The sequence below is a fragment of the Haliotis cracherodii genome, unplaced genomic scaffold (assembly GCF_022045235.1).
Source record: "Haliotis cracherodii isolate W230 unplaced genomic scaffold, xgHalCrac1.p SCAF_18, whole genome shotgun sequence".
Taxonomy (NCBI): domain Eukaryota; kingdom Metazoa; phylum Mollusca; class Gastropoda; order Lepetellida; family Haliotidae; genus Haliotis; species Haliotis cracherodii.
Window position 1 is genome coordinate 23,365,614 of NW_027266273.1, and position 19,512 is coordinate 23,385,125.

At 43.3% G+C, this 19,512-nt stretch overlaps 1 protein-coding gene across 1 annotated transcript; it reads right to left on the bottom strand.

Annotated features, from left to right (window-relative positions):
* Nucleotides 1–216: 216 nt before the first annotated feature.
* Nucleotides 217–13,416, bottom strand: LOC139465565 (macrophage receptor MARCO-like). The gene is made up of 2 exons (XM_071247279.1): nt 13,398–13,416; nt 217–710 (listed from the first exon to the last, which is right to left on the bottom strand). Exons 1-2 carry the CDS (start codon nt 13,414–13,416, stop codon nt 217–219), a joined length of 513 nt encoding a protein of 170 aa, XP_071103380.1.
* Between the last annotated feature and the right edge of the window lie 6,096 nt (nt 13,417–19,512).

Below are 19,512 nucleotides of genomic sequence, written 5' to 3' on the forward strand. Positions count from 1 at the left end.
CCCACACTCCCAGTCAGATCAGGAGCTCCCACACTCACAGTCAAACCAGGAGCTCCCACACACACACAGTCACGTCAGTCAGACCAGGAGCTCCCACACTCAGTCAGACCAGGAGCTCCCACACTCACAGTCAGACCAGGAGCTCCAAAACTCACAGTCAGATCAGGAGCTCCCACACTCACAGTCAAACCAGGAGCTCCCACACACACAGTCACGTCAGTCAGACCAGGAGCTCCCACACTCAGTCAGACCAGAAGCTCCCACACTCACAGTCAGACCAGGAGCTCCAACACTCACAGTCAGACCAGGAGCTCCCACACTCACAGTCAGATCAGGAGTTCCCCCACTCACAGTCACGTCAGTCAGACCAGGAGCTCCCACACTCACAGTCACGTCAGTCAGACCAGGAGCTCCAACACTCACAGTCAGACCAGGAGCTCCCACACTCACAGTCAGATCAGGAGTTCCCCCACTCACAGTCACGTCAGTCAGACCAGGAGCTCCCACACTCACAGTCACGTCAGTCAGACCAGGAGCTCCAACACTCACAGTCAGACCAGGAGCTCCCACACTCACAGTCAGATCAGGAGTTCCCCCACTCACAGTCACGTCAGTCAGACCAGGAGCTCCCACACTCACAGTCACGTCAGTCAGACCAGGAGCTCCAACACTCACAGTCAGATCAGGAGCTCCCACACTCACAGTCCAATCTATGTCGATACACGGAGGTTATCACGCGAGTGTGTTTGGGGATTGTAAATATCCTGTATTAGCTAAATACTTAGTGTTTATTCCTAATACAGGCTGTTTACCATCACCAAACACACAAGCGTGATAACCTCGTTATCATATGATGGCCTTTTTTAATTCTAGGCTCAAAATCTCTTCGTTTAGTTTTCGTGTAGTGTGCGCATTAATATATATTAAGTCAGAGGGTAAGTGATGTGTCAGTCGGACAGTTACAGTAGCCAATATAGGTCCACCTGAAACCTGTTTCTTATACAGTTGCGTAACTACATATGTGCAAAACAACAATTGCCTACACAATTTATTTTCACTTGTCTTTCGCGGCAATCCATCGGTCTGTCCGATAGAGTCACTGTCCTTTATCAAAGGGAAGCTACTCTTACCCTAGTCTATGAGACGTCACGGCCACAGTCAGACGTTGTTGACCTGACCTGTCATAACGTTACAAAATGCAGTCAGATGTTTACACTGCGATAAAACGAAACAAGGTAATTACATATTTCGGCCAAAAATACAACTGTTATAATTTGTGGAAAAGATTCCAAGCCGCAGAGGTCTACAAGCACAGATATGGAAACTGTTCCCGCTTGGCCAGTGCCCTCGCAAAATACTTTCGCAATTTATATCTCCAAAGTAGCCATAACTTGTAAAATGCCTTACCTCAAAGTTAGACACTGATTTTCAGTATATTAGACTTTGAATAATGATAGCAATTATCCGCTGTTCTACTGTTTGTAGAAATTGTTGATGTTAGGCTTTTGATTGTTTAACGCATGTGCAGACATACTGTATTAAAACAGGAATGTGAAAACATTTGTTTATCTTATCTATTGGATTTGTTTGCTTCAGGGGATTCCAGCGGTTGGAAAGGAAGGGGGGGGGGGTCTTGGGGGCAGCCCGAGCAGGGGCACCTGATGGCATCAAACCTGTTACAGTAGTAGTAGTAGTAGTAGTAGTAGTAGTAGTAGTAGTAGTAGTAGAAGTAGCATAACCTGGCAACAAACCAAAATTCGCCATGCCAAAATAAATCGCTGGAAAAAAAAGAAACTTCAAAAAACAAAAGGAAGAATCAACCAAGCTAAACATCCACTACCTTCCCAGCGTGTACTCCCTCTACTGTGCGACAGCCTAGCATTACCCTGTCTGCCTTGTTGTAATGATGTCCCCCTAGTCAGTTCTCTGTCTTTATTCACTTTATTCAGATGTATTGTAGGCCATAGGCCCATGATACAATGGTAACAGTGTGGTAATGGGAGTTGGAGATCCCAACAGACTTTGCCTTAGATTCATAGCTTTCAGAATATACATGGCTAGTTTCTTAACAGTAAATGGGTTGGTAGATGACATTAAAATATTGTACTTATGTCTTGTCGGGAACTCATAATAATGCAAGGATATATATTCTGACCTCAAAGCTTGATAACAATCACAAATTAAAATAAAGTGATACTCATCTTCGATATAACCATGTTTACAGACAGTACAAACTCTTTCTTCTCTAGGTTCCTTGTTATGTCTACCTGATTCAATTCTTAGATGATGAGAACTACATCTGAAACGTGCCATAATACTTCTAAATTTATCACATGATAGCCTTGTAATATACATTTCAACACCAAATGTTTGCTTATACAAAGAATAATAATATGATTTCGAACTTTCATGTATAGCTGAATGCCAGTCTTGTTGGTTCTCTGTCCCCACACCCAGCCCCTAATATATTCACTCAATACGCTTGCTCAGTATACACCTGGTGAAGGGACAAGGAGTAGCCATGAAATGTTGGTACGGACAACAACGACGAAGGTGTAATGTCTTCACGTTCTTCCAACGTGTATATGCCTATCAAAGACTTTATTATTACGTGTCCACAAATACAGAGACGTATTTCGGGTGAAATATATAATACCGACAACAATAAGGGAACTGATGAAATGTTAGTGAGGGTGCAATGACGTATAATGTCTGTAAATATTTTGTAAATCAATATCTGTCCACCATGTTGGCGATACATGCACGACGCTTTCATGGCGTACTGTTGATTAACTCGTGTGTGGTTGCCCTTGGCACTGCCCGCCATTCCGCCTGAAGAGCTACCACGATCAGTGCCACGTTGGCGTTCTCGCGAATGAAACAACGTCATCACGCACAATTTCAACATATGGCTGGCCAGTCATATGTCCATTCACAATTACCAAATCAGTTTGCTTGTCATGTGTGATAACGCCCCACAACATGACACTACCGTCCCATACCGATAATGGTCAGGAATTGTTGCTCTGGCATACCGCTCGCCGCTACTTCGCTAACAACGTTTTCTGTCTTCTTCGAATCGCAGTAAAACCTTGATTCGTCTGTAAATATGGTGTCACGCCACTGGCACACAGCCTGTCCCTGGTGTTGCCTTGCCCACCCCAATCTTTGGTTAAGCTGTTAGGGTCACACCCATCTATTGCGGGGGCCGTCGGGTAGCCAGTGGTTAAAGCGTTCGCTCGTCACGCCGAACACCCGGGTTCGATTCCTGACATGGGTACAATGTGTGAAGCCCATTTCTGGTGTCCCCTGCCGTGATATTGCTGGAATATTGCTAAAAGCGGCGTAAAACCATACTCACTCACCTATCTATTGCGTAGTGCAAATAATGTAATGAGACGACCTTGTCTAGGTGGCGTTTATTTGGGATTGATCTTCAGCCATCCCATGCTTGTCGTAAGAGGCGACTAACGGGATCGGATGGTCAGGCTCGCTGACTCGCTTGATGCATGTCATCGTTTCCCAATTGCGTGTATGGATGCTAATGTCAATCACTGGACTATCTCGACCTGACTCACAAACAACAAACAAAACACAAGGACGCGAATATCGGGGAACTTCTTACTGAGGAACACGATATTTGCATCAGGCTCTTGGGTTACCTCACGACTTGTCTTTCAATGACGTGTCATCATGTCATTGTAAAATTGCTAATACTAAGCGAGCGAGTATACTTCTACTCCGCTTTTTTGCAAAATTCCAGCAATATCACGGCGGGGAAACATAAGCTATGGGCTTCACAGATTGTACCTATGTGGGGAATCGAACCAGTGCTTTCGTCGTGACAAGCGAAGGCTCTAACCACTTGGCTACCCCACTGCCCAAAATAGCTAATAATTGAAAATGACATTATCAATTATTGACAACGTCACAGTTGATTGTATATAACGCTTGTCTAACAAGAGGCTGACCGAGAGTTCTGCCAACAACAAACCAATATATATATAATACAAATATATAACTTGAGTATTCTCAATCAGGAACGTGGGCGAAGCTCCATCATATGCCAGGCACGTGTGCACATCTCTCGTTACGGTGTGTGTTTGGGGCACAGAATTAATTATTTCTCACTTCATGTATTAAAGTACATTATCAGACAAAAAAATAATTTCAAACAATCCAAAGTATTTTTAAAAACGCAGCATACCTTTCTCCCGGTCAATATTATTTTCTCCAAATTGAAACAAAGATTTGATTTTTGAAGATGAGAATTTTTCATTTTCTGAAAGGTCGTACAAATCTCTGATGTCATCATATAGACGACCGCGAGTCAAACACATGTGCCTCGTCTTAGACATGAGATAAATAATAAAAACACTTTCTGTTAGTTCCGGTACATTTTCATAGCGCCTAGCGCCAAGTTGGAAACTTATCGGGTCTCTTCTTGAAAAAGGGCGGTCGGATAGCCCAGTGGTTAAAGCGTCACGCCGAACACCCGGGTTCGATTCCCGACATGGGTACAATGTGTGAAGCCAATTTCTAATGTCCCCAGCCGTGATATTGCTGGAATATTGCTAAAAGCGGCGAAAAACGTACTCACTCACTTACTGTTCGAAAAAGATATTTCTAATTCAGTACATACTCATTCATACATTTCTTTCCATTGTCATACACACAATCTTTCTTACGCCAAATATTGGCGTGAATCAAATTCACACAACTTCTTTCTAATTCCAAAATTCCAGTTCTAAGTTTTAAGCATTCTTATCCGCCAATCTAAAAAGAAAGATATTTAATCTACCAGGCATATTTCGAAGAGACGCCAATGCCTGGGAACACTTGCCCTCTGTATTACACAGGTGATACCCAACCCATATCTCAATTTGCAGCAACATAAGGGCACATTTTCCAAGGCAAAGAATAAATGTTCGCGTACATGTACGTGCATGGAGCGTCTAATCGCTGGCGCTGGGAGTCACTCGCGCGGGCTACTGTTCACGGGAGTCCGACTCAACGCCACGTCTTAAGCCTGAAAGAAACCGCACGGGTCCCGCAGGACGAGCTGTGTCCCTGGGGTGCCGTCACGAGCTGGCCTTTAACCCGGAGGTCGATATGACAGAAGAAGGGGGATCCCATTCCCGTCTCTATCTGTCGCACAGTAATAGAAGTCAAGGAGAATTATCGCGCAGTCAATTTGTAATAAGGCTATCAATTTATCAAGCCCCGGGGTTAATCCGAGGGAGATTGCTTTCCATACGACCAATATCGTTTAAACGAGAAGTGCTGTTTTCCTGATGGCTTCTTGTGCGAGTAGAATTTATTGCAAACATCGGAAGCCGTGATTTATGTTGGGAGTATGAGATTCAGAAAGGCCCTTGTTCATTTGAAATCAAGATGGAATTATGGCCGTAAATGTAGAGTTTTAACAAGTAGCTGCTGGGAATGCCGCCACTAAGCACGTGGAGATGGGAGGGATTTCGCACTGGCGATGTTCTTTGTCAACACTTACAGAAGTTGGCCTTGGCTAGACATTAGAGAAGTTCACGAGTTTTTACTTGTCAAGTCAAGTCAAAGATGTTTATTGTATCAAAGGCCATCGGCCCATATACAAGTTCAGATAAATACAGTGGGTGAGAATTTACAGATTGGGAGATACAACAAAAAATATATAAATATAACATTCATTTAACAATCGGTGATAATCATGAGGACTTTCTAGGGTGAGGTAATTAAAATTATGAATTTCCACTCAACATGTTATTTCGTAGTTCCATCCCATGTTTTACAAATAAAGATAGTTTAAACATTACATCGGCATCATTCGATGACAAAATAGAAACAAAAGCTATTCTACTCGTCTTAGATAAGAAACATTCTGGTATATATTTATTACGTAATTCTGCATAATAAGGACATTCAGAGGTAAAATGTATTTCGTCTTCTATTGCAGAGTTACAGAATGGACAAATTCTTTGTATTCTTTCAAGTGATATTTTCCGTCCATAGTTAATCATAAGTTTTGACAAGCCAAGTCTGTATTTAATATATCCATTTCTTAGGTGACTATTTGTTAAAACTGATAGATATTTTTCTGGCTCTAATAGAGTCTTAAATGTTCTGTACAAATCATAACGTGAACTATTTTCCAAGTTGCATTGCCACCCTTGATAGAACATATTTATTGCTATTTTACGAAAATCATTTAGAAATAAATGTTGATCACCAACAGATTGGTTAAGCCATATATACCCATATCCATGTGAGAATAATAGTGTCCTAATATGCGATACCCATGTAACCTTACCGATACTATCTAAATGAAAGAGCATGTTATAAGCTTTTTTCGGAAGCCGATGTTCTGGCATACGGATGATATTAAACCAATATTTTAAACACTTTATTTGTGAATTAATGTAAAGTGGGTATCTTCCACATTCTCTATATATCATATTATTTGGTGTTGCTATTCCAACGCGAAGAAACTTTTTACATGCCAGTAGGTGAATTCTTTCTAAACATTCATATCTTCGGTAACCCCACACTTCAGATCCATACAATAAAATTGGCTGTATTTGAGTATCAAATAATTTGAAAAATACTTTTGGAGTAATAACTCCAAGTTTATGTGAAACAGACATTATATTAAGAATACCACCTCAATGACATGAACACACATGGTATATCTACTGGGAAGTAGTATATCCAGATCACGTGTTCAGTGGCCCTAGGGTAGATGAAAACTTCAATATTCTTTGTTGTAAATACGCGGGTTTAAGTAACTCAGTAAAAAGCGGAATTATAAAACATATGCTGTACAGTGAGGAATTCCTTCACATTGCTATCCTTGTATTTATAGAAACGTATTTGACATAAACTCGAGTACATCTAAACCTTCCAATGAAGCTTAAATAAACTTCAACGAGTAGTATTATATACCGATGTAAGCTCTAACAACCTGTTTCACCCTTGAAGTTAACTTCACACCCTAAGTTAAATTAAAAAGATACCTACTAAAACCCAATTATTAAAATATCCCCCTACACAAACCTCCAGCATATATTTCATGCTCCATGTAAACCTGTAATATAAGCTCCGTCGCCTTCATCAGTACGAGGCCCAGAGAGACACAAGATACATCTACCCCCGCCTCCCCCCCCCCCCCCCCCCCCCCCCCTTTTTTTACCTCATATATTTTGACGATGCAAAATTAACTGTCCAATTTTTTAACCAAGGCATAGAAGACCCTTTCAGCACCGCTACATCAACTCTACAGAACAAAATGTATGAAATCATCATCCCTCGCGAAAGTAGAGAAATCACAAACACATATGATTCAGCTAACGTCCCGAGGTGGCGGGAGGGGGCGCTTATCCTTGAGGGAGATCTGGGAGGGTGTCAGAAGGCAGCACAACAAATGACCCTCCTCCCGATTGACCATATTAGATTCCATATCAACGGGTCCCATCGGTCCCACTTGCAGCAGAACCGACAGGATTAAACCAGATCTCTGTTCAGCGACTCTCAGCTCCATGGGGAATAACACTTTATTAGCATTATTAACATTCATCTCTGCCGGAGCGGACGCGTTCAGACTTTCTCATTATAGTTTCCAACGTCCCTGAATTGATGGTATTTTGTCTTGAAAGTAAATACAAAAGATGGGTGTGTTCTTTTTTCAAAATTGTTATACATTCATAAAACAAATAGTACAACAAAAAGGTAAACAGTAGGGACAGACGGAGGTGGACAACAGTAGGGACAGACGGAGGTGGATAACAGTAGGGACAGACGGAGGTGGATAACAGTAGGGACAGACGGAGGTGGACTACAGTAGGGACAGACGGAGGTGGACTACAGTAGGGACAGACGGAGATGTGCACCAGTAGGGACAGACGGAGGTGGATAACAGTAGGGACAGACGGAGGTGGACTACAGTAGGGACAGACGGAGATGTGCACCAGTAGGGACAGACGGAGGTGGATAACAGTAGGGACAGACGGAGGTGGATAACAGTAGGGACAGACGGAGGTGGGTAACAGTAGGGACAGACGGAGGTGGGTAACAGTAGGGACAGACGGAGGTGGGTAACAGTAGGTACAGACGGAGGTGGGTAACAGTAGGTACAGACGGAGGTGGGTAACAGTAGGTACAGACGGAGGTGGGTAACAGTAGGGACAGACGGAGGTGGGTAACAGTAGGGACAGACGGAGGTGAACAACAGTAGGGACAGACGGAGGTGGGTAACAGTAGGGACAGACGGAGGTGGGTAACAGTAGGGACAGACGGAGGTGGACAACAGTAGGTACAGACGGAGGTGGGTAACAGTAGGTACAGACGGAGGTGGGTAACAGTAGGGACAGACGGAGGTGGGTAACAGTAGGTACAGACGGAGGTGTGCACCAGTAGGGACAGACGGAGGTGAACAACAGTAGGGACAGACGGAGGTGGATAACAGTAGGGACAGACGGAGGTGGATAACAGTAGGTACAGACGGAGGTGAACAACAGTAGGGACAGACGGAGGTGGATAACAGTAGGTACAGACGGAGGTGGATAACAGTAGGTACAGACGGAGGTGAACAACAGTAGGGACAGACGGAGGTGGATAACAGTAGGGACAGAAGGAGGTGGATAACAGTAGGGACAGACGGAGGTGGATAACAGTAGGGACAGACGGAGGTGAACAACAGTAGGGACAGACGGAGGTGGATAACAGTAGGGACAGACGGAGGTGGGTAGCAGTAGGTACAGACGGAGGTGGGTAACAGTAGGTACAGACGGAGGTGTGCACCAGTAGGGACAGACGGAGGTGTGCACCAGTAGGGACAGGCGGAGGTGGGTAACAGTAGGGACAGACGGAGATGGGTAACAGTAGGGACAGACGGAGGTGTGCACCGGTAGGGACAGACGGAGGTGTGCACCAGTAGGGACAGACGGAGGTGTGCACCAGTAGGGACAGACGGAGGTGGGTAACAGTAGGGACAGACGGAGGTGGGTAACAGTAGGGACAGACGGAGGTGTGCACCAGTAGGGACAGACGGAGGTGGGTAACAGTAGGTACAGACGGAGGTGGGTAACAGTAGGGACAGACGGAGGTGGGTAACAGTAGGGACAGACGGAGGTGGACAACAGTAGGGACAGACGGAGGTGGGTAACAGTAGGGACAGACGGAGGTGGGTAACAGTAGGGACAGACGGACGGGGACAACAGTAGGGACAGACAGAGGTGGACAACAGTAGGGACAGACGGAGGTGGGTAACAGTAGGGACAGACGGAGGTGGGTAACAGTAGGGACAGACGGACGGGGACAACAGTAGGGACAGACAGAGGTGGACAACAGTAGGGACAGACAGAGGTGGACAACAGTAGGGACAGACGGAGGTAGACTACAGTAGGGACAGACGGAGGTGGACCACGGTAGGGACAGCCTGAGGTGGACAACAGTAGGGACAGACGAAGGTGGACCACGGTAGGGACAGACGAAGGTGGACAACAGTAGGGACAGACGGAGGTGAAGTACAGTAGGGACAGACGGAGGTGGACAACAGTAGGGACAGACGGAGGTGAAGTACAGTAGGGACAGACGGAGGTGGACAACAGTAGGGACAGACGGAGGTGAAGTACAGTAGGGACAGACGAAGGTGGACAACAGTAGGGACAGACGGAGGTGGATAACAGTAGGGACAGACGGAGGTGGACAACAGTAGGGACAGACGGAGGTGGATAACAGTAGGGACAGACGGAAGTGGATAACAGTAGGGACAGACGGAGGTGGATAACAGTAGGGACAGACGGAGGTGGATAACAGTAGGGACAGACGGAGGTGGGTAACAGTAGGGACAGACGGAGGTGGATAACAGTAGGGACAGACGGAGGTGGATAACAGTAGGGACAGACGGAGGTGGGTAACAGTAGGGACAGACGGAGGTGGACAACAGTAGGGACAGACGGAGGTGGACTACGGTAGGGATAGACGGAGGTGGACACCAGTAGGGACAGACGGAGGTGACAACCGTGAAACGGACGTGGACGATAGTTAGGCAGACAAGAGTAGGCACAGTTGGAAGTGGGTGATAGAATACAAGAAGGACGAATAGAGCGAAGGTGGTTAATTGACAATGAAAAGTCATTGCTATCATCTTCTGTTATTCATGTTAATCGGGTATATGACGAGGACGTGTGTTGACTGACACAGCCATCATATTCACACGCTCATCTTTGTGTTGCTCTTTTGAGTTGGACAATGTCGTTCAACTGCCCATATTCCCCCTTCACCCAAACCAAATACTCATTACTGTTACGCTAAATATTTCAAGACTTAGAATCCGATAAACGGAAAGGATTAAATTAATTTCTCAAGCTAATCTCAATGCCTTCATTTTATCGGGATTCCGATTTCAGCAGATTAAAGGATCAGATTCTTGAGATTAACAATATTTACTCAGTTTTATAAGTAAGGATTAGCTGGTTGTGTGACAGGGGGAGTTGTTGCGTCACCGCAGCAAGAGGATGCAGCGCTCAGCTGTCACGCCGGGGCTGATTTGATCCATCTGTTCTGTCAGCTGATGCAGGCGATACGGGAGTCTTATCATCCCGGGTTTGTAAGAATCAATCACCTCAAAATATAATCATGGAAGACGTTTTCTCTACATCTATTCACTTTCATCATCCATTGGAAATTTGAGCAACCAGATAACATGTCGGTGATGTGACAGACCACGTCGTTCATGCTGACGTTGGAGTGGGAGGAGGCTGGATTGTTCATTATAAACATATTAACAGTTTAATAATGTGAAAAAGTAGAGAAAGACAATTGACAGGGGGAGCGGAAAGATATTCGCGTATTCACTATTGAACGCTTAAAAGAGCAGAGAAAGCTTTCTTAACATTGGGTCAATGTAAAGATTTAACAAATTGTGACTAGAATTTGACAAGAAATAAAAAGCTAGAAAATTGTTATTAATTTATTGTATATTGTCTTGGCGGAAAATAGCGACCTGTTAGGCCACAGCCGGTCAAAGGTGTGGAGCCACGGGGTGCTTCTGTATGATGGACACACACTGGCCTGAGATATGCAGATGCACGAAACACAGAAAGCACCCTTTGTATCGGGAGAATCATGTACTGGAGATCAAATAAATTGTCATCCATCAATATTCACAATAATTTGTGATACATCTCATAAACTGTCATCAAACGACAAATTAAATAGAGTTTCTAAAGAAAAGGTTCTCCGAATTGTACTTTGATAAAGCTGTTACGCTCCCGCCTGCAAAGCAATTGATGGAAGATAAAGGTAGTGTCATACAAGTACAGATGGAATTGGGGAAGGATTCATCACGGGTTTACTGCCGCGCTTCGCACTGACAACCGCAGAGCGCAAATTACATAGATGTGATTGACTATAATACATAAACATACATACGACCACGGGGAGGGGTTGGAGGGGGTCGCAAAGTTTGACGATAGGAAGTCGCAGTTTCTAGGTGAATTCCGAGTGAAAGGCAAAGAATGCGGTATTCGAACGATAGTGAGAAGTATTAATGAAAAGGAACCAAAATAAACAGTCATCAAAAATAGTTTTACGATGTTTCTGCAATGTAGCAATAACATCACGAAGTCACCAGATATGGAATTCACACATCGTATCCAGTTGGGGAATTGAACCCGGACCTTCGGTTTGACGAACAAGCGCAACGACCATCATGCTACCCAACCTTCCCTCTTCAAATATATTTACATGTTGGAATATATAAACATGACAGATAAAGCTTTGTTCAATCACATCATTGAAATAACACAATTTGTTGCATGGGTTGATGTAACTGGGACTAGGACACCTGGGTGTATCTATCTACACGTGTATACACGATGTAAACTTACACTGAATCACGGATTTGTTTAAACGCTTCATAAAATCTCGATAAGATAAAGTATAAATTCGTGTATTACCCTGAAGTACATTCTCCTCATGGATCCTAGCTATTTGCACTGAGATTGAACAACGATACATGCCGTACCCAATGGTGACCCTGCCGAGCTCAACACATTTCCGGGCCATCCACACCTTGAGACAGTTTCAGTGTGTTCACTCAACAGATGGTGAGGCGATATATTGTCTCTTATTATAGATAATGTTTCCATATTAAAGACCACATTACTGGTATTGCGGCAGTGTAACGAATACTTCACGTTGCCTGGTGACATGCCGTCACAGCTCTTACAGGCCATGAGTTGCCTATGTAATTGTGTTTTAAATGATTCAGTTCTGACCATTGTTTGCTGTAAAAACTTCACAATCCTAAAATTTTAACATTTTGACCAGTTATCATTGTGGCCCCTTATTGTGTATTTAAACAGAAATGGCCACGTATTGTCTTCAGATAACACCCGTTTTTGTGCAGGTGAATCGATCAAAATCATGTGCACAGCACTATAGTGGTAAAAGTGTTTTTTTCACGTTCAACTGGTCACGTGGCCATAATACCGCACGTGTTTTCAGCCATACTTGTTAGCAGTCATTAACAAAAAAAGAAAAACACAAGAAAACAAAAGTCTTTACGGCCATTTGTCATGCCACGCCTTTCAAATGTGCAACGTGAACGTGCCATCGGCATGTTGCAGACGGGAACGTCCGTAGCTGAAGTCGCAAGGACGATGGGTTGTAGTCGACGGACTGTTTATGATTTACAGACGCGTCTACAGCAAATGGGTACCACCGCTGATCGCCCTCGGCCAGGTCGACCACGTGTGATGTCACATGCGTACGTATATCAAAATGGTCAAACTTGAAGTTGACATAATACTTTAAAATTTTAACATTTTGACCAGTTATCATTGTGGGCCCTTATTTTGTATTTAAACAGAAATGGCCACCTATTGTCTTCAGATAACACCCGTTTTTGTGCAGGTTAATCGATCAAAATCATGTGCACAGCACTATAGTGGCAAAAGTGTTTTTTTTCACGTTCAACTGGTCACATGGCCATAATACCGCACGTGTTTTCAGCCATACTTGTTAGCAGTCATTAACAAAAAAAGAAAAGCACAAGAAAACAAAAGTCTTTACGGCCATTTGTCATGCCACGCCTTTCAAATGTGCAACGTGAACGTGCCATCGGCATGTTGCAGACGGGAACGTCCGTAGCTGAAGTCGCAAGGACGATGGGTTGTAGTCGACGGACTGTTTATGATTTACAGACGTGTCTACAGCAAATGGGTACCACCGCTGATCGCCCTCGGCCAGGTCGACCACGTGTGATGTCACATGCAGAGGATCGTCAGATTGTCTTACGTCACCTCCGTAACCGACTTTCGACGGCTACATCAACAAGAAATGAACTGTTTAGGGGTAAACTGAGTGCGCAAACTGTTCGAAACCGTCTGAGAACTGCTCACCTTCAAGCACGACGGCCATACTACGGGCCGATTCTGACTCAATTTCACAGACGTCAGCGTCAATTGTGGGCACAGCGACACTTACGATGGACCCAGAGGAATTGGAATCAAGTCGTCTTCAGTGATGAATCCCGATTTAATCTCCGATTTGCTGATGGTAGGGCGAGGGTGTGGAGGCGCCGTCATGACCGTTACGCCCAGTGTTGTGTACAGGAAGTTGACAGATTTCGAGGCGGAAGTGTCATGGTGTTGGGTGCTTTCTGTGGCAATGCACGGTCCAGGCTTCTTGTCATCCATGGCAACCTCAACGCTGCTGCTTCTCGCGACCAGGTACTGGCACCAAAACTTCTGACTTTTATGGCAGCACATGGACCCGGTTTGATCTTCCAACACGACAATGCCAGACCCCACACAGCAATTTTGACAAGGAATTTCCTTCAGAATGCGGGAGTCAACGTCATGGACTGGCCGTCAAGGTCTCCCGACCTCAATCCCATCGAACACGTCTGGGATGCTCTTGGCAGAAGTCTGCGCACTCTCCAGAACCAACCACAGAATTTGCAAGATCTTGGCACCATTTTGCAGCAACAATGGTGTCGTCTTCCCAATCATGTATTCACAAGCATCACAAGGTCCATGCGGAGGCGTTGTGTGGCAGTTGTCAACGCACATGGTGGCCATAAATGCTACTGAACTGGTGTGCCATCAGATTCTCGTGCTTGGGACTAAACTGTTGATGTTATTACCGAATACCGTAGGTGCTTGGAACAAATTATGGTTACCACCGATAATTAAAATCCTTCTTTGGACATTAATGATTACAAATTACCTTCTCTGATACATTTGTCCGTTGTATATCATATATGGGATTACTTTTAAAAATGTGAAGTTTTTAATTTGACTCAGTATATATATATATATATATATATATATATAGAGAGAGAGAGAGAGAGAGAGAGAGAGAGAGAGAGAGAGAGAGAGAGACTAATATAACTAATATATATATTAATGTCTGTCTCTCTCTGCCCGACTTCCCTCACCTCTCTGTTCACGCCCATTTCGCTCTGGGGGGAGGTAGTGATGAAGAGGAAGACGGAAGGAGGCCTTCGCGTATAAGGATGAAGATATGTGCGAAATGGAAAAGGGGGAAATGAGGAAGTGTTGATGGAGAAGGAAATGGCGAGGCTTTATGTGGATAGAAAAGGAGGTAGGGCTTCATGGATGGAGAAAGGAGGAGGGGCGTCATTGATGGAGAAAGGAAGAAGGGCTTTATCGAAGGAGAAAGGATACGGGCGTCATAGATGGAGAAAAGGGGAAGGGCTTGATGGATAGAGAAAGGAGCAAGGGCGTCATGGATGGAGAAGAAGGAAGAGCTTCATAGATGGAGAAAGGAGGAGGGGCTTCGTGGATAGAGAAAGGAGAAAGAGATTCATGGAGGGAGAAAGGAAGAAGGGCTTCATTAATGGAGAAAGGTGGAAGAGTTTCGAGGATGGAGAAAGGAGGAAGAGCTTCATAGATGGAGAAAAGGGGAAAGGCTTCATGATAGAGAAAGGTGAAAGAGGTTCATGGAGGAGAAAGGAAGAGGGGCTTCATGGATGGAGAAAGGAGAAAGAGGTTCATAGAGGGAGAAAGGAGAAAGAGGTTCATGTAGGGAGAAAGGGGTTCATGGAGGGAGAAAGGAAGAAGGGCTTCGTGGATAGAAAAAGGAGAAAGAGGTTCATGGAGGGAGAAAGGAAGAAGGGCTTCATGGGTGGAGAAAGGAGAAAGATGTTCATGGAGGGAGAAAGGAGAAAGAGGTTCATGGATAGAGAAAGGAGAAAGAGGTTCATGGATAGAGAAAGGAGAAAGAGGTTCATGGAGGGAGAAAGGAAGAAGGGCTTCATGGATTGAGAAAGGAGGAGGGGCTTCATAGATGGAGAAGAAGGAAGAGCTTCATGGATGGAGAAGAAGGAAGAGCTTCATGGATGGAGAAGAAGGAGGGGCTTCATGGATGGAGAAGAAGGAAGAGCTTCATGGATGGAGAAGAAGGAAGAGCTTCATGGATGGAGAAGAAGGAAGAGCTTCATGGATGGAGAAAGGAGGAAGGGAAAAGAGAGGAAGTGTCGCATTGAAGAGAACGATTTATGAAATTATCCATATGTACAAAATACCAGATGTTTATTTGTGTTTCTTTCTTAAATCGGTTGGTGATCATTTATGAGCATACTGTGAATAAATAGTCAAAAGAGAAAGTTTCCCACATTACAAAGGTTTCAGTTAAACTCCTACCAGATCACCCCGACATGATGAAATGTTTATGAGCTTGTGAGCAGGTACAATCAGGACGGTTTATAACAGATGTGATTGGCTACTCAGCGGGAGGGTTCGAGTATTAAACTCCAATTAGAAATACCTGAAGATTAATCAATGGTGACACAGGTGAGTGAGTTCAGACGCTGCCCCGCGATCACACCCCCCTCGGAGTCGTGAGGGAAGGGGACGCCATCTTGACAAACTACAATAAAAGATGAAGTCGTAAAGTGTATGTTTTGCTGTGAAGAAGAAAGTCTATACATGACAATAGTAATAAAACGCTCTTCAAACTGTTCATTGCAATGGTGTGTTGTCCCTGATGAGTGTGGTGTTCATAGTCGCCCTGTGCAGCCCCGCCCCGATCCCAATATCGCCACGTGGACCCCGGGCTGCTGGTCGTGGATAGTATCTGACGTCACCACAACGATATTTACGAATAGTTTATTTCACTTCTAATCTTTAATTTCAATTGCCTAGTGCCAGCCGGACGCGTGTGGAGACAGCAGGCTGAAAGGATTACCTGCGTGCTGACAGATTAATACTTAACATTATGCAGAAAGAATAATAATGAATAAACATCAAACGCTATTGATCATCCCCATGTTACCTTTATTTCAGGCTTATTAACTTCATCGAACCTTCTTATAATTGGACTGTGGTGGAACTGTTTTGTTTATAATTGTAGTAGGTGATATATAAGATCAGATTCTTGAAACGAGAATCTCACAAGGTGTATGTTTATAAAGGTTAGTGCAATACTTTACTCTGTCTATCTTAGTTAAACGAGGATAGTGCAATAGCTGACTTTAACTTTGTCTTTATTAAGACCTATACTGAACAAGAAAGTTCCTGTGACATTGAATAGGATTTGATGCAAAGTTATTTGTACAGGGTGCAACCATTTCTTTAAAAGTGGCTAGTTCACAAATCATTTTACCCCTTACATTATTTCTCGACAGCGAGCGCCTTGCCCAAGTCGCCAAAACGTTGATCTGTCACTGTCCCCATTTCTCAGTCAGGGTGGATAGATACCCAATCCAATACACCTACAATCCTATTCTCACGAGCACTTCCACCAAGCACCTGCTATTTACCTTGTATTTCGCCCACACCGGTCAGTATGCCTAACATCTCGCCCACACTGGCTAAATATACCCCCATCACAGGCAACATGATCATTAGTGACACATACAAGCAGGTCAACCTGCTAAGCTCAGTATTAAGTTTGACAAAACTTCCAACTTGTCTCGAGTATGACGCTCTTTGAAGTTGTCAACAGAGGCTGTGGAGTCCTCTAGCTAGGTTACTTGAGCCAAGTATCGTTGTCTTCCGAACGTTATCTAAAGATGTGAAGGCATTTTGAGGGATCTCTTGTGTAGGTATTTCACATTCTGACACTCGCCTCGTATGAGGTTAAATATGGGCTATAGATAGAAAAGTCCCAATCACCATTTGAATCTGACTAAAGGTGGAAGAATCCGTTTTCATGTTTTCATACATTTGGCATATGTTATTATTTATATTGATCACAAATTCCAAAAGGTGGCATCTGATAAGCTATGTGCAGAAATATGGGGAATATGATAAACGTGAAATCCCAATATGGTTGTTGACTAAAAGTATAGTCATCGAAAAGAATCATTCTCTACAGATGATATGGCAAATGGAAGAGGAACTATGACAGAGGAACTATACAACATTGTCAAGACGAAGTGTTTAACTTACATTCAAAGAACATATATGTACTACGCAGCTACAAGAAAAGTAGTAATGGGGTATAATGTTCAGCTCCATCGCATGTACGACCCGCAACTTTGTACATCTTGTATGATCTGCACAATCTCAGTGTAGACATGCTAGGGTTGATAACAACACTGTACCGAAAGACACAGAACTTCTATATAGGACTTCACACAAAATAATTGTATTTTATTGTATCTAGATTGATCAATGCCGTTGAAACAGACCTAGATACTGATTAAACTTAAATGAATATTGAAGAGAACAGTTTTGATGTTGCTATATTATGTGTGTAAATGTGTATGTATTAAAACACCTCCATTTGAGAAATTTCACGTGCACAAGTGATGTGAGCTGACGAGTCAAATCTGGTTTAGCTATTTGTCCGAAAACCAAGAGGCACTTCACTGGTTTAAATGGTTTAAACGGATTATGGACTATAAATGATAATTTCATGTAAAACACCAAAGCCAGATAATACCTGCGGTAACAAATCTATTGGTCGTAAAATACTGATGAACATTATACGAATGGAACAATCGAAATAAGTGATGACACCAGGTGTTCGCTAGGGTGAGCATGTCCTGCCCCACCGGGATCGTCCGGCACTTACAAAATGTTTGACATTATGAAAACATGACATGAAAGAAAATATTATTCGGAATGCCTTGTCTCAACGCAATAATTTAAAGTATTTTCATAACTGAAATTAGTTGACACACATTAGTTAGATATAATAACCATGTATATTTAATTCTACACAATTTAAATTGTGTTTCGGCGGCCCAGTAAACCAAATAATAAAACTAGCTCCATGGCCGAGTCGCTTACCAGCTACATCCCAAGTGAGCTAAATGTTTATCCATTAAGAAAGGAAATTGCTTAGTTTGCTGTCAAGTGTAGTGACAGTGAGATTTCAAACCTTAAAGGGGAAGTGTACACGCAAAAATCACTGTCTTTCTTTTTCTAAACAAAAAGCAATTTTAGAATTAGTTAGTATCTGTGTTTGAAAATATACACTAATTTTTTTCACGGTGAAAGTAGGAAGCTCACAATATAGTGAAAATGATTTGCCGTTATGAGGCCTTCGGTTTTCTAGCTAAACAAGCCTGAGTTATCCCCCTTAGATTATGACGTAATTGGTGCCAATTCAACTGGGTCCCTGTCTATTCTCAACGCAAAAGATATCAAGTACCAGATTGCGGTAAAACAACATGGCCTACGACACACTCCGGCGCAGTGGTGACTCAGCATAACACTATGCTGGCTGGCATCTGAGACGCTAGAATCACACACCTGTACCTACACCACGTGAAGCGGCTCTAACAAAGCATGATGACGTCATAATGTTAATCAATTGGCAGCAATGACGTCATATTGCAAGGGGCATAAGCCATGGTGGTTTTGTTGTGGAAATAGAACACTTGGTAAATGTGAAAAATATAAATCGTTTTAATGCGAAAAATATGTTAATTAATTGTGTTATTTTTATATTTTTGTCTATGGCACTTCTAGGTTAACACTTTTAATGTGGAAAAAGTGCAAGATGGTTACAAATATTAATGTGTCACCGCATTTAGTGAAGCAGTATGTGAGATCTAAGTTGTTACTTTCGCAACATCGTCAGCAGTGTTCCAAAGTTATAAATCATATATCATCTCCCCAAAGTTTCAGCTCGATCACGTTTAATTTTAAGAGAAACAAATCCTTATTCTGAATGTCTTGAATACATGTGACCATCACTGACGTGCTGCTTGTCTTACCAAAATGCCCTGTGGTTCCTGCAAGATGATAATAAAACAGTTTCCATAATTGATAATTATGTCTTTTTCAGTTTCAGAAGAACCACCTCTTTTTAAAAATATCCCTTTCCAGACCACTATGGAAGTCCTACGATGGCCCTTCACAGTTTTTGCCTGGAGCTTGTGGTTTCTGAAAAAAGGGTCGTCAAGACTTACAAAGGTTTTATTGACATAAACTGATCCTAACATACTTCTGAAGTTTCTTTCTCATCTCTATAGTTAACAGACGGACAATACCCTCTGCCAATTGGACGTTATGTACTTACAAGCCACATTGGAAG